Source organism: Lissotriton helveticus, chromosome 10 (assembly GCF_964261635.1).
Source record: "Lissotriton helveticus chromosome 10, aLisHel1.1, whole genome shotgun sequence".
NCBI lineage: Eukaryota > Metazoa > Chordata > Amphibia > Caudata > Salamandridae > Lissotriton > Lissotriton helveticus.
In genome coordinates, this window is record NC_136071.1 from 490,653,221 (window position 1) to 490,677,341 (window position 24,121).

General features: G+C 46.2%; 2 protein-coding genes across 6 annotated transcripts in view; one reads left to right on the forward strand and one right to left on the reverse strand.

Annotated features, from left to right (window-relative positions):
• NUBP2 (NUBP iron-sulfur cluster assembly factor 2, cytosolic) overlaps window positions 1-24,121 on the forward strand; it is a 314,384-nt gene that overhangs the window by 95,604 nt on the left and 194,659 nt on the right. The window lies entirely within an intron of this gene.
• The window catches only part of SPSB3 (splA/ryanodine receptor domain and SOCS box containing 3), a 118,004-nt gene that overhangs the window by 37,465 nt on the left and 56,418 nt on the right, over window positions 1-24,121 (reverse strand). For all 5 annotated transcript variants that reach the window (XM_078662978.1, XM_078662977.1, XM_078662975.1 and 2 more), the window contains exon 5: window positions 19,579-19,681. In XM_078662978.1, the coding sequence (XP_078519104.1) occupies window positions 19,579-19,681 (103 nt within the window). The remainder of the gene's footprint in view (window positions 1-19,578; window positions 19,682-24,121) is intronic.

The following is a 24,121-nucleotide window of genomic DNA, read 5'->3' on the forward strand; positions in this document are numbered from 1 at the left end:
TGGGGAGTGAAGGGTAGTAATCAATGGGCTACATACACTTGGTGTCACTAAACCACCTATATGACCATTTCCTGTGGAAAGTGGGCATAACGCGGTCCCAGAATTACTAAGTATGCCATCACAAAGATGGCAGAACTAGCCTGAAGGTGAATACGCCTCTCTGACTACTAGTTTCCCTGCCTTGTGCAGACTCCAAACGGGCCCTGGTCAAGGAGGGTTGGCATCTTCTCCTGTGAGGAAAGTCAGATTTGCATACCAAAGGAAGAGGGCTCTTTGAAGCTCCCTGTCTTGGAATGCTAATTTGCAGATCATCCTGTGGGAGAGGATGTAAACATTCTCTGTCCGAGCAGGCTTTGTTTCTGATCTCCTGAGAGAAAAGACCATCACCTCTGGGAGTCAGAAACTAGTCTCTGGTGGCAGTCAGCCAGCACACTAGTGGTTTTCAGAGGGCGCCTCTAAGTTTCCCTCTGGGGGCATACATTAATAAATCCATTACTGGAATCAGTGTGGATTTAGTAATAAGAGAGGTTTCATACCAAACGTCTCTGGTTTCAATGAAGCCATCATGTAGAGGGGAACTTGTTTTCACCACTGTTCAGAACATGTACTCAAAATGTCTGATCACTTGTACTGGCAGTAATTGAACCGGCCAACACAAGGGCATATCTGCTCATGCAAAAATATCCAGACATGCATCCTGCCTTAGGGCTGTGAGGCCTGCTGTAGGGGTGACTTACAAATCAAATCAAAATTATCTTTATTCGACTGTCAACAGGTGCAGTCATAAAAGCACATAAAATACATATATATACAATTCATTTATAAAAAGGATGCAACAGACATAAAAAAGGGCAATCTCGAAAGACTAAAAATATGCTGTAAACCAATATGAGTGTACTTTTTTTTTTTGGGACATAATTACTTGTATGATACAGTACATCTTGGGATCAACCTTCCATGCTTAGTCTGAACTTCAGGGCTGTTTTTAAAAACTTACAAGTGAAAAAAGTGCTATCGCCATGTAACATTTGAAGATATAAAAGTGCTGGCTTAATTTGCACAAAGTTCAACTTTTTAAGCAAAGGTTTTAAAAACATACTTCGTGGTCTCGAATAGAAGGTGCACAGGAATAAAAAGTGAGCCAAGTCTTGCGGAGACTTGTTGTCGCAGCCGCAAGGTGGCAACACTTGACCTCTATGAGCTCCGCTCGGTACAGCTAGCAACAGATGATATATACCAAAGCGGAATCTGCTCAGCAAGAAGCGCTCATGTCTAGATATGTTCCAGGATAAATATGGTTCAGAGCGCACACAAGTCTTAGTTAAAATATGGCTCCTTACGCTGGCCTTCTTTAACTCAATTTCTTCCCTATCAAGATGTCGATTTAGTAGGAAAATATCCTTTACAGAGTTTACATCTTTCTTAATAATATGCTGAGGTGTTAGGTAAAGATCCAACCTGCCCAGATCTTTACAGCAATTTCTAATGTATTTCAGCCAAGGTATCTTGAGTTGCCCTTCCCAGGTGAGGGCTTCAGCGAGAATGTTATGGGTCAGTGGTATTGAGGGATTGAGCCAACAATTCATCCAACAGAGCAGAGGATTGACAGCAATTTTATCTCCTAGGTACGATGTGCCTAGTTCCTCATGAATGGAGAAGTTTGCAGTACTTTTAGGTAAACTCAGGACCTGTTTCAGGAAGTTATTTTCAAGAGTTACAAGGGCGTCTGCTGGTAAGAAGCCCCATAATTCACTTCCGTAACAGGCAACCGTCACGCTTTTTGCTTGGTAGAGCTTCATTACGGCGGACACTGGAGTGTTACCCATTTTGCGTGCAAAATCCATAATCCCGCTGTTGGTCCTTAGGACTTCACCTTTCTTTTTAATTATGGCTGGGCTGGGTGACTTACAAATATTACATAGTGTTAGGGAATATGGCACAAAAGGTGTGTGACAAGTCGTATTTTCACTTTTTAGAGAACCTTGTCACACTGCCTACAGAGGCAGTCTGTATGAGTTTGGGGCTGGGTCCCTTAGAGGCACAAGATATACTGCAGCTCTTAGGGACCCTCTTTAGTACTTACGCCCTAGGTAACAGAGGCATCACTTACTAGGGGCTTACATAGGTGCTAAAGGTCTGGTCACTTAACGATGAAACGACCAGTTGTCTTGTTTTGGGGAAGGAACACTGGCACCGGGGACCCAGTGCATTTCAGTGAAAGTTGCATCAAATACCAGGCAGAGAGTGAGAGAGTGTGAGTGTGAGGGTGTGAGTGTGAGGGTGAGTGTGTGTGTGTGTGTGTGTTTGTTTTGTAGGGGGGAACCCATAGTCTGGTCGTGAAAGGATGAACGAACAATGTTCACTTATGCTGTCAAGGAAATTGAAGGATTTTTTCAATGTACCAACAAAACATGATGCGGTACACGTTTTATCTATTGGGATGCCCAACTACAAATCTTCATACATCTGAACACCAAGATTTTACACTAATCTGTCTGGGGAGGAAGTATTACCTAAAGAGGAAAACCAAAAGTGTTGGACCATGTGAGGAAGTTCCACACCAGAAATCAAAATATTAGTCTTGCCTCCAATAAGCTTGAGAATGTCTGCCACCATCCAGATCTGGATGCTTACAAGGCAATTCTTTACGAACATCACTGAGTTGTTACTCCTCTGATCAAACCTTATAAGAATTGTCTACCTACAATAGGCCCTGGAAACCAAAGTTGTAAAACAATGTAAGGTCTTGTACATAGATGATGTAATAGGTTGGTGAAAGTCCATTCTTTGGAACAGTATGAAAGTAGGCAGATGGATTGGCTGACATCTGAAAGAAATTAAATACACCGGTCTACTGCTTTCTTTGAGAGATCAATATCAGGTGGATGACACGACTAGTGCATTGTACCATATCAATGGCTGCTTACAGCTCCAGTAGGAGGATCCTAGCCAGGTGTACTGCTGCTTGGGTGGAGTGCAGGGAATCCAAATACCCTGCACTTTCTTTGTAAGAATGAAAGTTCCAGTCCCCAACCTCTTAGGGGCAGCAGCCCTTACCTGCAGTTGCAGTGTGGCCCGAAGACTCCATCCTCCTCTGGATGCAGACACCTGGCCTTGGCACAGAGAGAGAAAGAGTACTATTTTCATTTTTCATTGTGGTTCATAGACACAGAAGAATTCCTATCAAAACACTGACATGGTGAAAGATCACTGTATTGGCTGCCATATTTTATTTCTATGCAAAGAAATGCAGAACTAATCTGCTGTTTTCTCTTCTTAGATGGGTCTGGGCTGGGTAGGAGACACAAAGAGCGCCTTTCCTCTGAAATAACCATCAGTGGAGCCTACCAGCATTCACAGGCAAAAATTAACTACTGTTAACGCAACTACCAAGGCAGTCTCAGTACTATGGCCTGGATTAAATCCTATGTGAGCTCAAGAAAACAATTACTTTCCAACCTGCTCGAGAGTCAATTCGCCGTGAACTGTTCAATGATTTTGGCAAAGGCAGGAAGGAAGGTGATCAGTCAAGTTTTTAAAGTCTTTGGGATCAGCGCCTCCTTTCTTAAGCAATGTTATAAAAATGCCCTTTTTACAAAAATCAGGAAGAATTTCTGTACACCAAAGGATTTAATAGCATCAGAGGATGAGACCAAGAATGCGACCAAAACGTTTATAATTATAGGAGGGTAAGGTTTGTTAGGTGAGCCACAATTAAGCTTATTTAACACTGCAGGCACATCTTTAGACACCAGAGTGAGCTGGGTTGTAATAGTAGGTGGGGAGGTTTCGGACTTAACCACATGCCTAGTGTTCCAGGCCTCTGTAAAGCTAATATCATCACAGATATGTATAATTTTATCACAAAAAAGTATAGATTCTAAGAGTGTACAGGTGTCACTTTTGAGCAGTCGGGAATGGAGAAGGATACCATGGCCATAAAGGGAGTTGGTAGAAGAGGAAAGGATGCAACAACAAAAAAATGAAGCCTTGGAAGCATCTAGAGACATTCTATAGTGTCATGTGTTCTTTAAATAACTTGCGTTCAGGGGAATAATGCGGTCTCTCATCTTTCCACTGTCTCCTCAGGAATCTCAACTTTTTCAGCCCAGATGAACACCAACTGGTATATTTTCCTGAAGAAGAAGCTACTATTAACAGTTTGAGGTGCAATATTACACTATATAGGCCATTTTGTTGCTCAGCAGGCAATGTGGTGTATACCACTGATACCAGAGGTAGAAGAGATGTTTGGAAGGTTCTTCCCTCAGTGATTGTAAGCAGCCTCCATTCTTAAATGTAGCTTTCTGTTGTATGGTGGCCATCTCACTTCCTTGGTAAAACTAGGGCGGTCCATCAAATGTAATCTGGTGGCGATCTGACCAGGTCACTGGGGATATAACAATGTTCTGCAGGGATGTGGCGAAGCAAAAGTACAGAGTTGGGCGTAGAATGTAGATAGCACTACCTCATTGGGCAGCAGAAGCTTCACGTTCAATTAGGATCCAGCATCAAGGGGGCCCTGGGGACCACTGTTGCAGAAAGGAGCCCACGGTGGGCCCAAAAGGAAGCACAGAGAGGGGATAGGGCAACGCCATGGAAAAGCGCTTTTCTTCCCGGACGGACCCACACTTCCCTAGAATTAGCTCCCATAGTCCAGGCTGGGCAGGTCGAAGATTCCCTGTGTCCATGGGGCCACAGGGCTTTGGCAATGAAAGGTGCAGATCACAGGGGAACAACCGGAGGTCCCCGCTAGTATCACAGGGCCCCAAAGGCAACACACACCCAACTTCCTGTAGCAAGCCTCCTGGCAACCCGCTGTGGGATTTAAGCCATGCAGGCCACTCTAAATATACAGTCCTTCTGGGTCCAGAATCAAGCTGGATCGATGCTAGGCTGCTGGAAAGACTCAGAGCTGAACTGTTTGTGTCAGCCAGAATTGGTGGACAGGCACGTTCTTCTGACATTGCAAAGTGTTTACCAGGGTTAGGGCAGATGGGTATCTAGGTGTTGAATAGTTGTGTTTGGGCCCATATCGCCCACTTTACATCAAGAAGGCTCCTTCTCATACAGTTTGAGACACTCAGTCATGAGAGCTTCTGTCGGTCTTCCTTTTTAAAAATGTATATGCAGAACAGGGCTCTTTTGCTATCTAATGGGAACACAAAAAAAAATATTCATGGGGCATGGATTCACTAAATGATATAGGGTAGTGGTTCTTAACCTTTTGACTTCTGTGGACCCCCACTTAATCATAACAGGTACCCAGGGATCCCCAATGAATAATTATTGGAACCCAGGGACCTCCTCCGATTCATTACTGGACACAGGGGACCCTGGCCGAAGCATTTTAAATGTTTAAAACGCAAAGCAATACACAAAATAAACAGAAATAAATAGTCATCTAAAACAAGTATTACATATTTTATTTAATTCACAAATAAATCTATAAAAAAATATATATATTTTAAATTTTTAATAGGAAGGTTGGAGAGTTTCTAAATTCATTGAGGCCACTCAACGTCCATCTTATTTTCTGTTTGATGCATTTACTCTGCTTCCACAAACCAATCTGAGGATACCACCTTAAATTTAAAATTTATCAGATTTCACAACATTTTAAAATATTTAATTGTACATTTTGCTTCTTCATTTACATACACTTTATTCCCCAGACCACCGGTTAAGAACCACTGATATAGGGTGTTAACCTTCCTCAAGAGGCATGCTGTGGGCATAGCCTGCCTACAGGAAACAAACCTCACAAACACGGAAGAGGCCCAACCAAATCATGAAGATGTTGAGATGCCAATAATATTTGAATACAGTTTCGGTATACGATAGCGAGGGGGTGGGGTCGATTTCGGTGGCCATGGATGTCCCTTTCAGTCTAAGTTACTCAGGGGAAGAATTTGAGGGTAGATCTTTTCTCCTTAACGGTGAGCAAAAATCGGAAGAAAATATGTTACAACAACGTGCATGCCTCCAATACTGATGATAAATGCCCCCCAATCCCAAAATACAGTTATAGTTATATGGGTTTCCATAATATGGCAGGTGATTTCAAATGTGTACTCGGTGGAGGCCCTTACCTCTGACCTCCGCCTCTCCCAAAGTGGCCTCCCCATCCCAGGAGGGACGCATCTGTCTCCACTGTGTGCTACGGATGGGAAAGGGAGAGGGATCTGCCATTGACCCAATCGCGACCCGTGAGCCACCACTGCAAATGACGTGCAGTGCCCTCCAAGATCTGGACATGATCGAACAGGTTGCCCTGATGCTGCGCCCACTGGAACTTCAGGTCCCACTACAGATCCCGCATGTGCCACCTGGCATGTTGCACAAACAAGATGCAGGAGGCCATCAGGTCCAGGAACCGGAGGGTCATCCTGACTGAAACCAGGGATAGAGGCTGAAAGATCGGAATCATAGCCTGAATATCCCGGACTCGCTGCTCGGGAGGATAGACCCGAAACTGCGTCGCATCCAGAACCGCTCCAATGAAGGGGATCTTCTGAGAGGGACTCAAGTGCGACTTCGGCACGTTGATGGAGAACCCCAGCAAATGCAGGAGGTCGGCCCTAGTCGGAAGGTGGGTGGCGACTGCCTGGGGCGAGCCTGCCTTCAACAACCAGTCGTCGAGGTAGAGGAAGACTGATACCCCTGACCTGCGCAGATGAGCTGTGACCATCGTCATCACTTTCGTGAACACCTGAGGGGCGCTGGTAAGGCCAAAGGGGAGCACAGTAAACTGAAAATGCTCCTGGCCTACCATGAACCGCAGGTAAGGCCGGTGGGCCGGCAGGACGGGGATGTGAAAATATGCGTCCTGCAAGTCCAATGCTACCACCCAGTCTCCAGGGTCGAGGGCAGCCAAGACCTGAGCCAGAGTAGCATCTTGAACTTCTCCTTCCGGAGGAAGTGATTGACGTCCCGGAGGTCCAAGATAGGACGCAGACCCCCTTTGTCCTTCTGAAAGGGAAGGGAGTAACCCTGGCAGATTATCTGCAGCACCCATTTGTCTGATATAATCTCGCGCCTGCGGGGGAGGTGGAGGATCCTGCCACCCACCAGCGTGGGGCGCTCCCTGAAGCTTAGATTAGGAGGGCTTGGAGGCGGAAGCAGCGGGGTGGAGGTGGACGGACCCACACGCTGAACCACCCCCCCCCCCCCCCTGCGGAAACCGTGATCACGGCCTCGCTGGGGCTGGTTCTGCACAGGACTGGTGGAGGGGCGTGCCTGGGTGCCTCTACCCTGGCCACGAAAGGAACGGAAACCAGGAGTGGCCGGGTTCTTAGTAGAAAGACCCAAGGACTTGGCCATAGCCCGACAGTCCTTAAAGCGCTCCAGTGGCCTTGTCGCCAAACAGGCGGGTGCCATCAAAAGGCATGTCCATGAGTGAGCTCTGGACATTGGGCGAGAATCCAGTCGAATGCAACCAGGCATGGCGCTGCAACGCCACAGTCGTAGAAATCGCCCTGCCCAATGAGTCGGCGGTGTCCAACCCACACCGAATGGCGAACTTAGCTGCATCCTTGCCTTCAGCAATTGCCCGAGAAAGGACAGCCTGCACCTCCTCAGGACACTGAGGCAACACCTGAGCAACGGCCTCCCACACCGCATGCGAGTAGCAGCCCAACAAGCAGGCGGTGTGCACGACCGCAGCCCCAGGCTGGCCGAAGAGAACAACCGCTTCACAAACTGGTCCAGCCCTTTAGAGTCCTTATCCGGCGGGGCCGTGGGAAAGGCACTCTGTGACATCGAGGCCTGAATGAGCAGGCTCTCACGCGTAGGCTGAGTTGTCAAGACGGTGGCGTCTGGTGACGTTGTTATCCACCGGGGCCCCCGTGGCTGGCCTCGACCAAGTGCCCAAGAGGACCTCTGTAAGGGCGTCATTAAAGGGAAGCAGCGGCTCCGACGAAGTAGACGCCATCTGGAGCACCTCGGTGAGGAGGTTGGTCTTGAGGGCCACTGTGGGGAGGTCAAGGTTGAGGGCCTCAGCAGCCCGACTGAGCACCATCGTGTAGGAGGCACCCTCCTCCATCGTAGGCGGGGGAGAGGCGAACCCTGGGTCAGAGGAGACATCGAGGTCACCTGCATCCTCCAAGTCGTCCACCCAATCTTGTTCAGAGTCACATTGCCGAGCAAGCGGGTCCTCAAACCCTTCCCAGTCGTCATGCGCCTCTGGCGTAGAGGGGACCGGTCGCGGCAGCCGAGCCAGAGAGGGGACAAACGGCATCGGGAACGGCGCTCCGGCGGTTGCCCGAGGACTGTAAAGGCGGTCCATAGCAGCAAGGAACTCTTGCATCTGTTTGGACCGACGGACGGTATGGCGGTAGGCCGCGGGTCTCCCAGGCTCCAGAGGAGCTGCAGGGGCGAGGCCCCTGTCCCCCTCGTCCACCTCAGAGGAGCAACGGGGGGACGTCTGAGAGCAAACACGCTTCTTTGACTTCTTTTTATGGCGACGCTTACCGGAATCCGAAGGTGAAGACTTGGAGTCCGAGGAGCGATGGCTTCGGTCCCGGAAACAGCCCCTAGACCCGAAGCAGCGACGTGACGAATGCTGGACCTCCAGCAACTTCCAGCGCCGCTCCCGCAAGGCCTCTGGGGCCATGGCATGACAGTCCCGGGAGTCGTGATCGGTCTCCAGGCAGTAGAGGCAAACATCGTGGGGGTCCGCCACCGACATATTTCGGCGACAGGCCCCACAAGACTTAAAGCCGGGCATCCCTACGTGCACCATGAGTAAAAGTGGGGAGACAAAAGTCTCAAAATAGCGGTCAAAAAGTGACCAGGGTACATGCTCAATCCGGATCTGCGCTTACTGGCGCGGAAAAAGAAAGAACTGACATCAGCGCGCATGGGTGACGCCTAAGTACTCGCTCGGCGCTGACAATGCCAGTGACGGAGACGCAGGACGCCACCTACTGACGCGCAGGGGTACTATTAAGCAAAAACTTTACGGATCCAGTCTGACGCCAGGTGATATTCTAAGGTAAGGAATCTATCAGTAACGTGTCTCTTTCAGATAAACAAAACAAATCTTTGCTATCACAATGCTTGGAGTGATTTGAGCAATTAAGTCAGAACCGATCCGAAGCATCCTTCACATTTGCAGATTAACTCTTAGCGCACATTTGCATTTCATTCAGGCAAGCAGGCAACATGGCACAAAAGATTATGAACAACTGTGCCCCTGCACTAACACAATATGTGGAAAGCTTCAAGAGTTTGAATAAAATTGTATACATGCAATAGTGACATATAGCACATCAATCTAAACAGATAGTGGAGGTACGTAATTCAGTGACAGATGGTCGAGTGAGACGGGTAAGTCAATTAGTAGTCTGTAATTAGAGTATCCATTTTCTGTTTATTGTTCCGTTTCAAAAGCCAACACGTGTTTCATCGCAAGGAACAAATGCGAATCTTCAGGGCTAAACAAAAAATACAAAGTATATCTTCACTAAACATGTACTGTTTGTAGGATTTTTGCAAAGACGGGTGACTCTTGGTGTCACCCTGAATATCGCAGAAAGCTAAGATCAGGGAGAACACAGAATTAGGGAACACCAATAAGGAGGTCCTAGTTATCAACCTGTCCTCCTTCCCCCTCACCCCTGATATGACAAATTTACTCTCAAAAGGTTTGAGCTTCAATCCTTACTCCACCGGAGATATTTGTCAAACAAAAATAGATCTTTTCAAATTTGTCCGTAACCTTAAAATCAAAAAGTATTTTGCAGGTAAAGTTCCTACTAAGAAAAATACCAAAAACATTCCTGATGTATTGAGTGACAATGTTGTACATACAATAAAAGATATACAAGCAGTCCATCTATTATTGTCAATCACTGAACGAGAAGATAGCCCTATGGAAATGGGGCAACTGTTAGAAGAACTTAACATAGACATGGACCTTGGGGTAGCCAGTGGTCTCAAATCCAAATCCACATGGACTCCCACATTACCAGGCGGCAACAGCATTGACAATTTTCACAGACATGTGTTGGAAGACCTGAACAAAATCAACACCAAAAAACTACAAGAAACTTTCATATTCAAAGACAACTTAACCAAAGGAGAGCGTAACGCTTTGTCTATACTGACGCTGAATCCCTCCATTATTATTCGTGAGGCAGATAAAGGAGGAAACATTGTGGTAATGAACGCAGAAGACTATAACAATGAGATACTGACCCAACTAGCAGACCTCTCCTGCTATGAACCCATCGCACCTAACCCCATGGGTGTGCTCACAAAAACCGTCAACGACAACCTACTGAAATGGAAAGAGGATGGTCTCCTGAATGAAGAAGAATATATGTACCTGAAAGTATTGAAACCAACATATCCATGGCTGTACACCCTTCCCAAGATTCACAAGGATCTCCCATTTCCCCCCGGCAGACCGATAGTCTCAGGAATTGGAGGTCCAACTGAAAGACTAGCAGAATATGTTGATTTATTTCTGGGCCCACTTGTCAGAAATCTCCCCTCATACATCCAAGATTCTAAACATATTCTTAGCTTGCTAGGAGATCTAGAGTGGCAACCGGGCACCACATTGGTCACTATGGATGTGGTTGCTCTCTATACCAGCATCAATCCAAAACTGGGTATTGAAGCAATCACGAGAGTGTTGTCCAAATGGCCGGCCTCTCTTTGGGCACACACACAGATGCTTATCTCTATGATGAAATTGATCCTGGACAACAACTTTTTTATGTTCAATAAGAAATGGTACCAACAGAAACGCGGAGTAGCCATGGGCTCAAAATTCTCACCCTCCTTCGCTAACCTTTTTATGGGAGCATTCGAAGCAGACCATCTTTGGGGTACATCCAGCAGTCAATACACAGATTCCATTCTGTTCTGGGGTCGTTACATAGACGATTGCATTCTACTGTGGACCGGAACTGATGTTCTATTACAGAGTTTTTTGACTATCTCAACAATAATGTTTGGGAACTCAGTTTCACCATGAAACATAGCAAATCGCACATTGAATTTCTGGATCTAGAATTCTATGTAATCAACAACACCCTACAGAGCAAACTATACAGGAAACCCACATCCTGTAATGCAATTCTAAGAGCGGATAGCTTTCATCCCTTCCATCAGATCAAATCCATACCTTTTGGCGAATTTCTTCGTGCAAGACGAAACTGTAGCGACGATGAGGAATTGGACAAAACCATCGATGACATGAATCTGAGATTCACCAAACGAGGTTACCCAAAAGCAATTTTGTCGAAAGCGAAATCCAAACTAAACAAAATCAAGAGAGAGGAAACTCTGAGGACCAAAGATCCTCAGACAAAGAAAGAGAGCACAGTGAGAATGATCACAGAATTTAATGCTCTACACAACCAGATCAGGACCAGCATGACCAAGCACTGGAAGCTGTTAAGAGAGGACTCTACACTAAAAGAAGTGATCCCGACCACCCCTCAAATCACCTTTCGTAAAGGGAGGACCCTGAGGAACAGGCTCAGTCCCACTGTGCCACGGTCAGACAGAAATCCGACCTGGCTAACCCAACGTGGTAATGGCTTCTTCAAATGTGGACTATGCCCAATGTGTAAATGGGCCAAACATAAGACCAAACACTTCACAGGCCCCTCAGAAGATATATACGAGATCAGAACCAACATCAATTGCACCACCAAATACGTCATTTACATCATCGAATGCCATTGCGGTAAAAAGTACGTTGGTAGCACAATAAGATCTTTGAAAGAAAGAATCTCTGAACATATGAGAGCAATTTTGAAGCAGGACCCTAAATACCCAGTGGCTCTGCATATAGCCAAATGTCAACCGAACCTAGATGATTTTAAGGTTTCATTCTATGGAATAGAAACAGTGACTATCCATGTTAGGGGTGGTAACCGGGAACTACTATTAAGACGCAAAGAAGCCACCTGGATAATGCGCCTTCGTAGCATTGAATGCGGTTTAAATTATGACCCAGAATTGCAATTCTTTCTGGGTGACTAAAGATGCAACCTGTTCTTAACTGTATTTCTGTTGCTGTCCTTTTCTTTTCCCCATTAAGAACTCCAGTATGAATATGTATTGACACAATTAACCGTATGTTAGAAACACTTTATTGTTATTTTCATTTGCGTTCTAAACCAGCTTATGTAGTTACCTGTTCATATGAGCAAACAGTTGCTCCACTTAACATAAGCACTCACTCAAAATATTCACTGATCCTTCGTGTGACCACAAACATTAAGAGTCGCAACCTAACGGTAATAATGAACCTACTTTTCCCCCTACCCGGGCAGAAACATGTAACGCATCTCGCTCACGTTTCTCCACCGAGACTATTTCAAAAGTATTTTACCTCATCTTTGTATGCAGACACACCTACACATTGATGCTTATATCTACCCAGCTGGGTGTTTCGCTACGTACAATTTATGTCTTATCTGACCTGTGACGTTGTATAATTGAGGCACTTTGGACCTCACACTAAGTGAAAGCTGATCACCCCCTTTTATGTTATCCACGAGCCCAATATATTTTTTGTAATAAACATACCACTTATTTTGTTTGCTTATAACACCAAAACAAAGAATAAGAATAGAATATGTAAATATTTTGTGGCAATAAATGTTTTAGAACACTTAATTTAAAAACGAGAAGTAACAAGGAATAAGAAATAGAATATCTAAATATTTTGTTGCATAAATTGTTTTAGAACACTTAATTCAGTTACAAGAAGGCAACAGTTTACACCGACCATGGGCGCGTCTAAATACCCTGGCCACGCCCGCGCTCGTTTTGGAGAGTACATTATCCATCGAGCTTTGTCATATATTTCCTCTACCCTACCATTCAGGGTAGTGTTTTTTCTTTTTTTTGGCCACTCTCTCCTTACTAGAGCTCGAGGGCCGCGTTCTAGTCTCTCACACGTACCAATACGCATATGGTATTTAAAGGAACTTCACTTCCGGTCACGTGTCCGTTTCCGAAACACGGCGCCGGGAAACTCCAAGAGGGAGAATATCGTCCGCCAGGTAAGCGTTTGGGGTCCCATGTCCTTTACGATCCTATGTAGTGGGGCAACTACGTTAGATAATTTGTGATATCCTCTGGAGTACATGGAGACTTAACCCCTCCTTCTACTTTTTTCTAAAGGATAAGGTACTTTGTTGGTAACGAGCGCACCCGCCCACACCACGAAGACCTCTCTCCTCCCGGTCTCCACTCAACCTGCCATTTACCGAGGTAGGTGGTCTTCCACATTCATGCGCCCTCGCTGCTCTCATGTTAACTGACGACGTAATTTGCTTTTGACTTTGCGCTTTATAACTTGATCTATTTGCAGATTTAATTCTCTCTAATAAGGATACTTTTGTCCAATCATTTGATATTTGGGACTCCACCCACTCCGTGGAATATACCCTCAGAGCCGATTCTCCAAGAAAACACAGTCTTGGGTTTTTCCTGGTGAGTTCCTTTATGGTGTCAGACGGCACCCCACCACTTATCACGGATATAACGAGTGTCAGCCCGAGGCCATAGATCACATTTAGTCTTAATCCTCCCCGTTTATGTTGGTCTTTTGAACTCGGATGCTTGAGATCTGTTTTTTGCATAATACTACAAAATTTCTTTTAAATCACCATCCCTCACTCTGTTTCCCATGTCGGTGTAATTTACATAACCTTCTTTTCCTACATGTAAACCCAACGCCCAGCGTGTATGTTTTTGTACCTTATTTATCTTTATACTTTTTTATTATTTTCACTTATCCAGTTTTTCCTCCGTCTCTCTTCTATCTTTGTTTTGAAATTCTGTCTTTTACAATCATAGACCATACACTGACTGGTCCTCTCGCGCCCATTCTTGTGTTCTATCCGAACCAGCACATCCCATCCTGAAAGCCACTTTTTCCAGGTATGTCTGGCATGTCATATCTGTATTCTACCTGGATAGGACAGACAAGATTTATAAAAGCTGTGCACCTTTGATTGTACAAATTTAGAATACCGCAAGCTCAACATACCACTAGACGAACAATCATAACTATGTAACACTGCCATCATTTGTCATGTAGTTTGATTCCATTATGTTCACATATGTCACCTATTTACTGGGGATATCGTCCTGTCTATCACACACACCATTAGCCTCACCACTTCACTTTTTAGACCGGCCAGTTTCTCTTAATGTACAATAATGAGTTACACTAGTCACTTTCATCTAAAAGAATATCAATTGGCACCGTACACACCACTATGTCACGTATGTCACTTTAGCCATGATTGTTCTTCACATAGACACTAAGTCACCTACCCACCTTTTTAGCATGCCTTATGTCACCAGGGTGACACCAAGAGTCACCCGTCTTTGCAAAAATCCTACAAACAGTACATGTTTAGTGAAGATATACTTTGTATTTTTTGTTTAGCCCTGAAGATTCGCATTTGTTCCTTGCGATGAAACACGTGTTGGCTTTTGAAACGGAACAATAAACAGAAAATGGATACTCTAATTACAGACTACTAATTGACTTACCCGTCTCACTCGACCATCTGTCACTGAATTACGTACCTCCACTATCTGTTTAGATTGATGTGCTATATGTCACTATTGCATGTATACAATTTTATTCAAACTCTTGAAGCTTTCCACATATTGTGTTAGTGCAGGGGCACAGTTGTTCATATTCATTGTTGACCAGTTGTTCTGGTCTTTCTGAGTGGTTGTGAGGTATTACCACTCGCCCCTTTGCCTACACCATTTACTCTTGCTTTCCATTATCTAGCGGTTACCCAGGTGTGCGCCCAGTGATCTGGAATTCCAAAAAGACCTCAACAGTTGTTATTAATGGCACAAAAGATTGTTTTAACTGCCTGCCTGTTTCACAGCACAGGGGAAATTAACCATCCTGGGACGGTTGTCTTTTCAGAAAATGAAGAGCAAATGTTTTGGATTCCATGCAGGAGTGAGACCTGGGAATGTGCGCCCCTTCCCATGACTCCACGCCCCTCCTGGGGGCCACGCACCACAGACTGAAGACCTCTGCTTTATAGTATGCAGAACTCCCTATGCCCCCACTGCCTCCAATTTTCAGGGAACTGAACAGCCTGGTGGTATTCCTAGCATAAGCAAGTAAAAGGAGTAGGGTGGCCTGGAGCACCATGAAATTAGAATATTATGAGGGACGGCTGCTCCGGCATGGAACAGGTATGCAAATAGGAGGCCCACTGAAGACAACTAGGAGAAGCAGCCTCTTGCTGGAACGCATGGGGAGAGTCCACCGTTGGAATTCCAAACGAGAGAAGGAAATATACCAGCAGAGTTCCCGTACGTCGTACATTAGACTTGGTGTGTTTCCTAAAGAGCAGTTAAAGGAATCCTGAAAAGACTCCACCATTTGCAAAGAAACTGGAAAAATAGGTCCTACAGCCATTCCCAACACATACGCTTGGATATGTCACAGGTACGCCAGAGGAAGTGGCATTGTCACACACTAGAGGACTTACACATCTAGGGTCGTTTTTATCTCCTTCCAGGAGGCTCAGAATGCTTCTCAGGTTGGGCCAGGTCCATTCCGACACTATGCTGAGTCTGCCAAAACGGCAGGGAATTCTGGACCCAATATTTCTGATGGCCCCCGCTCTACAACAATCCTACATTCAGGCTCGGGCACCACCTAGTAACCTTGATATGTAAAGCACTGAAGGAAGATAGGGTCAAGCCGGTATTTAAATGTACATAGACTTGCAGGATGACTTCTGCGAGCTGTTTACGGAGCAGGATTTGGAGGATGGGTGACATACACCTTGTTAACGGAGATCTCCTGTAACACCAGGTTCAAGCTCATACACTTACATTTCTCACAAACATACTTGCTTCTGCTGAAGTTGAGAATTTACTCTGGTAGCCCCTCAGCTTGCCTCAGGTGTAGGGCACTGGTGGCTTCCTGTGTGAACCATCTGTGGCTCTGCCACACGGTGTTAAGCTTTTGGAAGTTAGTAGCCTAAAGAGAACAACAGTATGCCTCTCCCAAACTGTGTTTGCTGGGGGCATTCCGAAGCCAAAAATAGGCTTATCCTTCAGTATTAGCAAAAAGACAAATAGCTATCTTCCGGTTGGGCATGCTTGACACCTCTGGCCATATACAAGTCATGAACACTGTGGTGAGGGGTCTGGTAGAGGAGACGCACATCAGACCAACTAGCAGGGATGAGAATGTTGCAGATGATTTGACAATATCATCAAAATCTTCCCCCAGGAGTAGCGCGTTCCAAGAAAATGAGATTGATCTGCAGCATTTCCCTGGAAAACATGTGAAAGGGGCTAAAAGGGGCAAAAATGTGCTCGTCTCCTGCACACATTAAACAAGCCCGCTGAGCAGGCAAGTAGCAGCTTTGTATGAATACTTAAGTGCAGGTCTTGAGAGAAAGAATCCCTGAGCAACTCTGGTCTGAGGGAACAGAGGCGGAAATCATGAAGGCGTTGTAGGATGGACTGATCCTGATGTACTGAGGTGGAAGAAGAGGGCACTTTGGAAGCGTTTTAGGTGCTGAAGGTGGTCTTGGTGCTTGTGGCATCGAAGTGGATTTTGGCTCCAAGGTTTTAGAGTCCGAAGATAGCTTCGACTTGGTCTTCGAAGCCAGCATCAAAGGGGCAGTTGGAGCTAAATGCATGGCTTTGGTACATGCTTTGGCACTGGAAGCAGAGTAGGTTCTGCGTCTGAAGCATGGCGATGGTGCCGAACATGGCCTTCTGGCAGTGGCAGACCAGAACCATCCCACCAGGCTTCCTGGCTCGATCCCATCAAGGATGTTTAGCCTCTGTTCGTAGACGGAGATTTGTAAGGGAGGGGGTGTCTTACTCGCTACTGCCGTCTCTGATGGATGACATTGGGAAGGCAGCAACTCATACACCTCGGAGCCGGAGCTCTCTTCTAGCGAGAAGACCTGACTCTCTGTAGCAGAAGCCCCCAGAGGTGGCGTCGTATTTCCTTCAAAAATCCAGAGTGTTGTCGCTCTGTTGATGTGCCATGGAGACGGATGAGAGTTATCGAGATAGACAGAAGCCCATCCTCTTTTTATTACGAAAGATGAGGCAAGCACTACGGGAGGCCATGTCATGCTCTGGGGTCAGACAGACTACACACCTGATCATGGTCTGTCCACTGATCCATGGCGCAACACTTAGACGCCAGGGAACGTTAGATTCGTGATGAAAAGAACTCAATCCCAAAACTCTCCGAACTGCAGAGAAGGCCCCGGAGGGCCGAAGCCCCAAACAGGGCACAGAGAAGTCTTGCTCGTGGAATCGAACAAGGGTGGCAACACTTCTAGATGAGGCTAAGACGCAACGATTGTTATACCAATGAGTCTAGAGGATCTGAACGGGTCGGCAACAACACCTAGAGCTCCGCGAGAACACGTCTGAAGCAGACATTGGTAAAAAAAATAAAAAAACACATTGGAGGTGATGCCCTTGCAAGTTACCAGCAGTAGGTGGCTTTACAAGACTTCGTGACTCAAAGGCTTCTTCGAAGAAAAACAAGTTGCACAAGTACAAGCCCAACACTAGATGGCAGGTGTATGCACAGCATGTGTATCTACATATGCCACAAACACATATGCGTTCAGATGAAACACCATGAAAAACAAACTGTAAGAAAAAAATTGAAGGGAAAAAGAGCAATCACTCCAAACATGCAAGGTTGACAAATCAAGAGCTCCATCTTCCAGGATTCTTTCTAGTTGTGACAGAGCCATATTAGTGTACTCTGCTTGAGCAGGGCTCTGTGGGTGATGAACGTAACTTTACATCAACACCATATTTTCTACCACCATTACCTTCACTGAAATAAGCAACTGCAATACATTAAGGTATGAAGGGATAGCACGAGCGCTGGTAAGGGTAAGATAAAAAGACTAGTTAAAAATTAGGGTAGGGGTAAGGAAGATGATAAGGGAAAACTAGCACTTTAGGATTGAGGTATGGTATAGGACTAATGTTAGTTAAATCGTGAGGGGTAGATTTACAGCTGGAAGGGGGAATGGGTGGATTTAGGGATAGGGTAAGGCACAGGTTTGGTGTAAACAAAAGCTTAAGGCTAAGGGTAAAAGCAACAGAAATGTCAGGAAGGGGAATGAAAAGTATTTTGGACGAAAAGATTTAAGGTATAGAATCAAGGTCTGGATCAAGGTAATATGGAAATGCTAATGGCACAAAGAATGTGATGGTGTGGAGGCAATGTTTAATTTCCTACTAATTGAGGCTGCATCAATTGTTGTAGATGAGTTATTGTGAGGAGATGAAAGGCAGATGAGGGATAAGTTAAGGTAGATGCAGAGATCTCTGCAAGTCTTATAAGGAAGTACCTGTTTTGGTATGAAGGAACTGCGTTTGAGCTTTTCTTTTAACAAGCGAATGTTTGATAGATTCAAAAACATATTACAATTTTAAATGGCATCTGTAAGAATTAGATCCCAATGAAATCTCAACAATATCCAAATGGTCGTGAGATGTTGATGGTACCATGATGAAGAAGGGGATACGAAGCAGCAAAAGCTTGCAAGAAGAGCGTGGTCAAACGTTAAGCTGCATAAATGGAGTAAGGTATTCAGCTGCCACGTAGCTGAGCACCTATGGCTGCAACAGATGACCCCCCAAACTCGATAATGATCGGACTATCAGAACTAGAGGCCCACTGGAAAACCTAGGTTTTGTGGACAGGTACAGTCAGTGCTGTGTAGTATCTGAGAACACTTTTCCCTTGACCTAATCTATCCACTTAGAGCTTTTTAAATTCTGTACTAAGATTAGGACTAAGATTTGCTGAGGCAATGACAAGGCACAATCATAAAAGTTGAGGCCAATTAGATTGGTTTACTAAAATCATGTTGCTGAGGAGCTGTGTTTTTCCCCCATAGTGCTGGCCTAGGCCAGGAGAAGTAGGATCTTCAAGGTGCTATCCAGGGCTGGGTGGCTACAATCTTCCCAGTTTCAGCTGGGCCCGATAGGCTGAGACCCAATGCTGCACAGGCTCAGCAGGAGCTGGATTTTCCCCAAATGTGGTCATTGAGGACAGTATTCTCCAAGAAGTAGCCAGGTCAGGGAGTTTGGATCCGTCCTTTCAGCCTGTGCCATGGACACTCTGGATTATCAAAATACTGGCCAGGTCCTAAAGAGCTGTGACCTACTTAATGCTGATGATGTACTGTGGAGCTGCTACGCTCCCAGTAGCAACCAGGGCCAATAAAGTGATGATCTTCACAATGCTGATCAGATCTAAGGAAGAGGCAATCCTTTCGGTGCCAGGAAGCTAAATGGGACTTTGATCCACCCGGGGATGGCCACGTTCATGAGTTATGTCTTTCTGATGAGTGACGACCAAGAGCAGGAGCAGGAGCTGGGTTCCTAGTGCCAGACCGAACTAGAGGACCGGTCATCAACTAGTGACAGAGTAGTAATGATTTTCAAGTTAGATAGAGCTAGAATAACTGCAGTTTTTTTTAATGTCCAGGATAGCATCTAACTGTGAATATTATACTGTACCTGGGGGACCACAAGCTTTGCATCTACACTCACCTGTGTATGAAAGCCCCCAGCTATCTTCGTCTTTCCCCAGCAAGCTGCAGAATGTATGCCGATATTTGTCTAGGTTCACGTCGGAGGTTCCAATTCCCACCATCTAGTTGAAGGATGAAAGAAAAGATGAGAGGAAGACGACAACACATTCAGAGTGCTTTACTTTTAATGATGGGTGAATGAGGGGAATACAGAATCTTAACTTTCCAGGATGTCTCTTCAGTCACTGGCTTCGTATAAATACATGGATTTACTTTTTTTTATTGAGATTTTATTCCAATTGCAAGTACAAACAATAGGAACCTGGGTTCCAACCAAAACCAGCCAGCATGTCATCATATTGGTGCAAGAAACATCATAGCGCAATACATCGGAATGTCACACATAGAAGGATATTTCAGATGAGTAGCATGCACAAGCGAGGTAGCAATATGTCCATACAGATACCACAATCTTTAGTATAGTCCATCACAAAACTGAACATCATATATTAGTATTGGTGGTGACCGTACAGCAGGGTACAGCCAAACCAGTCATACCAGAGTCACGGGGGAGGGGGGGGGGGATTCTGCAAGCACAAGTCACCCTGACCCAGTAGCGAGAGGCAACGCAGCACTAGACAGTCACGCTGGGGCTGGGAATAGGGGAGTCGGATCCATTTCGCGCCCAATTTAGGAATGATACCCATATGTCCAGCGGTCTCGAAGTCGGGGGCATTAATTCCCAGAATACACCAATTTGAGTGTGACCATACGTCACATCAGAAAGCCAGTCTCAGAACCCAGGTACCTTTTTCCTCCCCACCTGATAGCAACCTGCGTTCTTGCATATAGTAAGAAGTGCATGCAATTTGCGCGGTTTTGGTGGTGTGTCTTTCCCATAGCCCAAAAGACCTAATGCAGGGGAGGGAGCGTCCGTTCTGCCAACTATCTGGTTAACGGCAGTAAAGATCGCCTGCCAGAATTCAAGTAGCATTGGGCAGTCCCAAGCAATATGCAAAAAGAATGCCGAGGCATACCCACAACGCCAACATCTTTCATCTTCCCCAAGCTTCATGCGATATAGGCTGATTGGTGTCCTGTAATACCTGTGCAGAAATTTAAAATGTGAAACAAAAAGGGGATGATGGACGGAGCGTTTGAGCAAATCAAACACTCACCCCCAGTCAACTGATCTGGGTTTAATCCATCACCATTCTTTAGCTCACTCAGCCACCCCAGTTCAGACATGGCCATATGCAAATGAAATTTAAAATGTATCAGGCGAAGCCTATAGATTGGGGAGAGTTCAGTCAGCTGCCTACAGCAGAATTCCCATTGTTCTTCTGTCAATTGGGGGTCAAGTTTTCTTTTCCACTGTAGTAGGGACTTTGGCTGTACCACCGGGGCTGTATTTTGCATACTGGTATACAGGCGCGTGACTAGTTTACGTGGGGAAGATGATTTCAGGATTTGGCCTAGAGCTGGCAGTGTTGGGGGAGCCTCGGGAAATCCCGCCCAAAGTGCACGACAAGCAGTTTTCAGTTTGTGATATAAAAACAGTTCTGTGAAGGACACAGTGCGATCTTCAGTCCCAGCAGGGGGGGCCTAACAGTTCGGATATAGGTCAGCAAACGTGTACAGGTTCATTTCCTTGACCAGGGTTTTCATCACCTCGTCTGCAATGCAGGGCAACATGGGGTTTCCTGCCAACGGCACAGATGGCGCGAACAATATAGGGACATTAGCTCTCTTCCGAAGTGTAGTCCACGTCCACCGCAGGGTGCCTGCCGTATCCACATCTCCCCTAGGGTGTTGTGACTTCTGGTATAATGCCACTCCAAGCGGCACAGGGGCCACCGCATCAATTTCCACCGCTACATGAGGCTGATATGGCGTCTGGTGCACCCAGAAGTGGAGAAATTGTGCCTGGGCACATAAAGCATATAACTGCATATCCGGGGTGCCCAGACCACCCTGTCTCAATGGGAGAGTCAATAGGTCCCATGAAACCCTGGCCTGCCCTCCAGCCCAAACCAGGGACAGTAGTTGCGATCTTAAGAATGAGAAAAAGTGTTGTGTAAGGGGAATTGGCACGTGAACAAACAGGTATAGAAACTTTGGTAATATGACCATTTGTCAGCGCTATCTTCCCAGCAATGGACAGGGGCAATTTAGACCAGAGTACAACCTTGCCCTCCAGCCACGTGTGTGCCCTGCCGAAATTCAAGTTGCAGATTTCCTGCAGGCTTCTGCTTATACACACCCCCAGATACTTGACAGCCTCAGCCTCCCATCTCAGGGGGAATTCAGATGTCACTATCGGAGTACCCTCCGTCAGTGGGAAAATTACAGATTTCTTCCAATTAATGGAGACACCCGTCGGTCCTCCAACTCTGATAAATTCTCTAAGGACCGGGTCTAGATTGTCTTCTGGTTTAAGAATGTACAGGGTCACATCATCCGCGTACAGCGAAATGAGGAGGCTCCGCGTATTGAAACCAATACCCCGTGCTGTGTGGTGATGCCAGTTTCTGGCAGCCAGGGGTTCCATGGCAATGGCGAAGAGCAGGGGCGAGAGTGGGCACACCTGTCTTGTGCGACGTGTGATATGGAACAGTTCAGATAGCAAGCCATTTACCTTGATTCGTGCTAATGGCATAGTATACAACAACTTAATACGATTTATAAACTGAGGGCTTAATCCCATGCGCGTTAGTATTGTGAACAGATATGGCCACCCCAGCGTATCAAACGCTTTCGTAGCGTCTAAAAAAATGGCAGCAGCCTGCAAGTCAGGGTGGAGGTAATGCAGTACCGAGAACAATGTACGCAAGTTGTGTGACGTCGACCGCCCAGGAATAAATCCCGATTGGTCCGGGAGTGCAATCATTTGAAGGAGCGGTGGCAGTCTGTTTGCCAGAAGTTTAGCATCAATTTTTACGTCTGCGTTAATCAAGGATAGTGGCCTGTAGGAGTCCAACTCTGTTTCAGCCTTCTTAGGCTTCAGCAGCGTTAAAATTATGGCTTCTCATTGATGCCGGCAAAGCATCTGCCTCCAATGCCTCCTCATATACTGCAAGCAATCTGGGGGCCAGTTCCTCCACATAGGTCTTGTAAAAGGCAGTGGTCAGGCCATCTGGCCCAGGGGCCTTATCCAGCAGTAGACTTTTAAATGACCCGGGCCACGTCGTCCGCGGAAACGGGGAGGTCCATATATACTCTGTGTGTATATTGTTAAACCATACTAAGGCAATGGAGTCTAGAAAATCCTGCAGGCCTTCTGGGCTGGAAACCTGAGTGGCAGTGTACAGGGAAGAGTTAAAATTGGAGAACTCACTAAGAATCTCTGCTTGGCCTCTTACAATGCCCCCATTAGCGGTGTTTATTTCATGTACAAAGGTTGTGGACCTTGATGGACGGATCATGTCTGCCAGCGTGCGGCCCGGTCTGTCGCCCTCGCCATACCTTCTTGCCTCAGCATATTTGCCCAAGAATTTGACCTCTTGCTGCAATTCTTCAGCAAACTCCAGTAGTTTTGCCTTTAGAAGTGCAGCTGTAGTGGAGACATTTAACTAATAGAATTGGTCTTCTAATTCCCTTATCTGTCCCTCCAGGGCAGCGATAGTACCCCAGATGGCCTTCAGCACCCCGGCCTGCCTTTCAATGCACTGACCTCTTATGAAGACCTTGAAAGCCTCCCATAGCAAGGCTTTGGTGTCTACCGACCCGGAGTTAAGAGTAAAGTACTCCGTGATGTCGGATCGAATTTCCTTGAATGCCTCGTCTAAAAGCCCATGGGGGGTAGTCGCCAAGTGAAAGCGTGTGGGGGTACACCAGGCAGGTGCAGTTTGAGCAAGCTAGGGGCATGGTCTGACAACGAGCGTGCCAGGTGGACCACTTCCAGCATCCAAGTAGCCACGTCCCTCGAGACCAGCCAGTAGTCCAAGCGGGACCAGGCACTATGATGGCTAGAGATACATGTCCCCTCCCAGAGCCCCGGGTGTCTAGTCTGCCAAATGTCCAACAAGTCACCATCCGACATAATATCCTGCAGTGCAGAGCTAGCTTGTGGATGTAAGGCACGAGCCGAGCCCTGTTTATCAATGTCGTCATTCAGTATGGCATTAAAGTCGCCGCCCCAAATTACCGTACAGCAGCCAGTTGCCCTAAGTCACGACCAGAGGTCACGGAAGAATTCCGGAGAATCCACATTTGGACTATAAATGGCCACCAGTACCACTGATATGCCGACCAACCTCTCCTGTAATATTATGTACCTTCCCTCTGGATCAATATATACAGTATCTTCTCGCCAATCCACCCCTTTACGAATCAACACCGCAACTCCCCGTGCATGGTTGGAATAAATAGATGTGTGTAGCCGCCCCCCCATCTACTGTGGCGCAGTCGGTGCAATGGCTTCACATTTAGATGTGTTTCCTGCATAAAGCATACGTCAATGTTGTGTCTAGCTAGATATGCATGCACAAGTTTGGCCTTCCTACCATCGTTCAACCCCCTAATGTTCCATGTGAGGACATTCAATGCAACAGTGTGGTCAA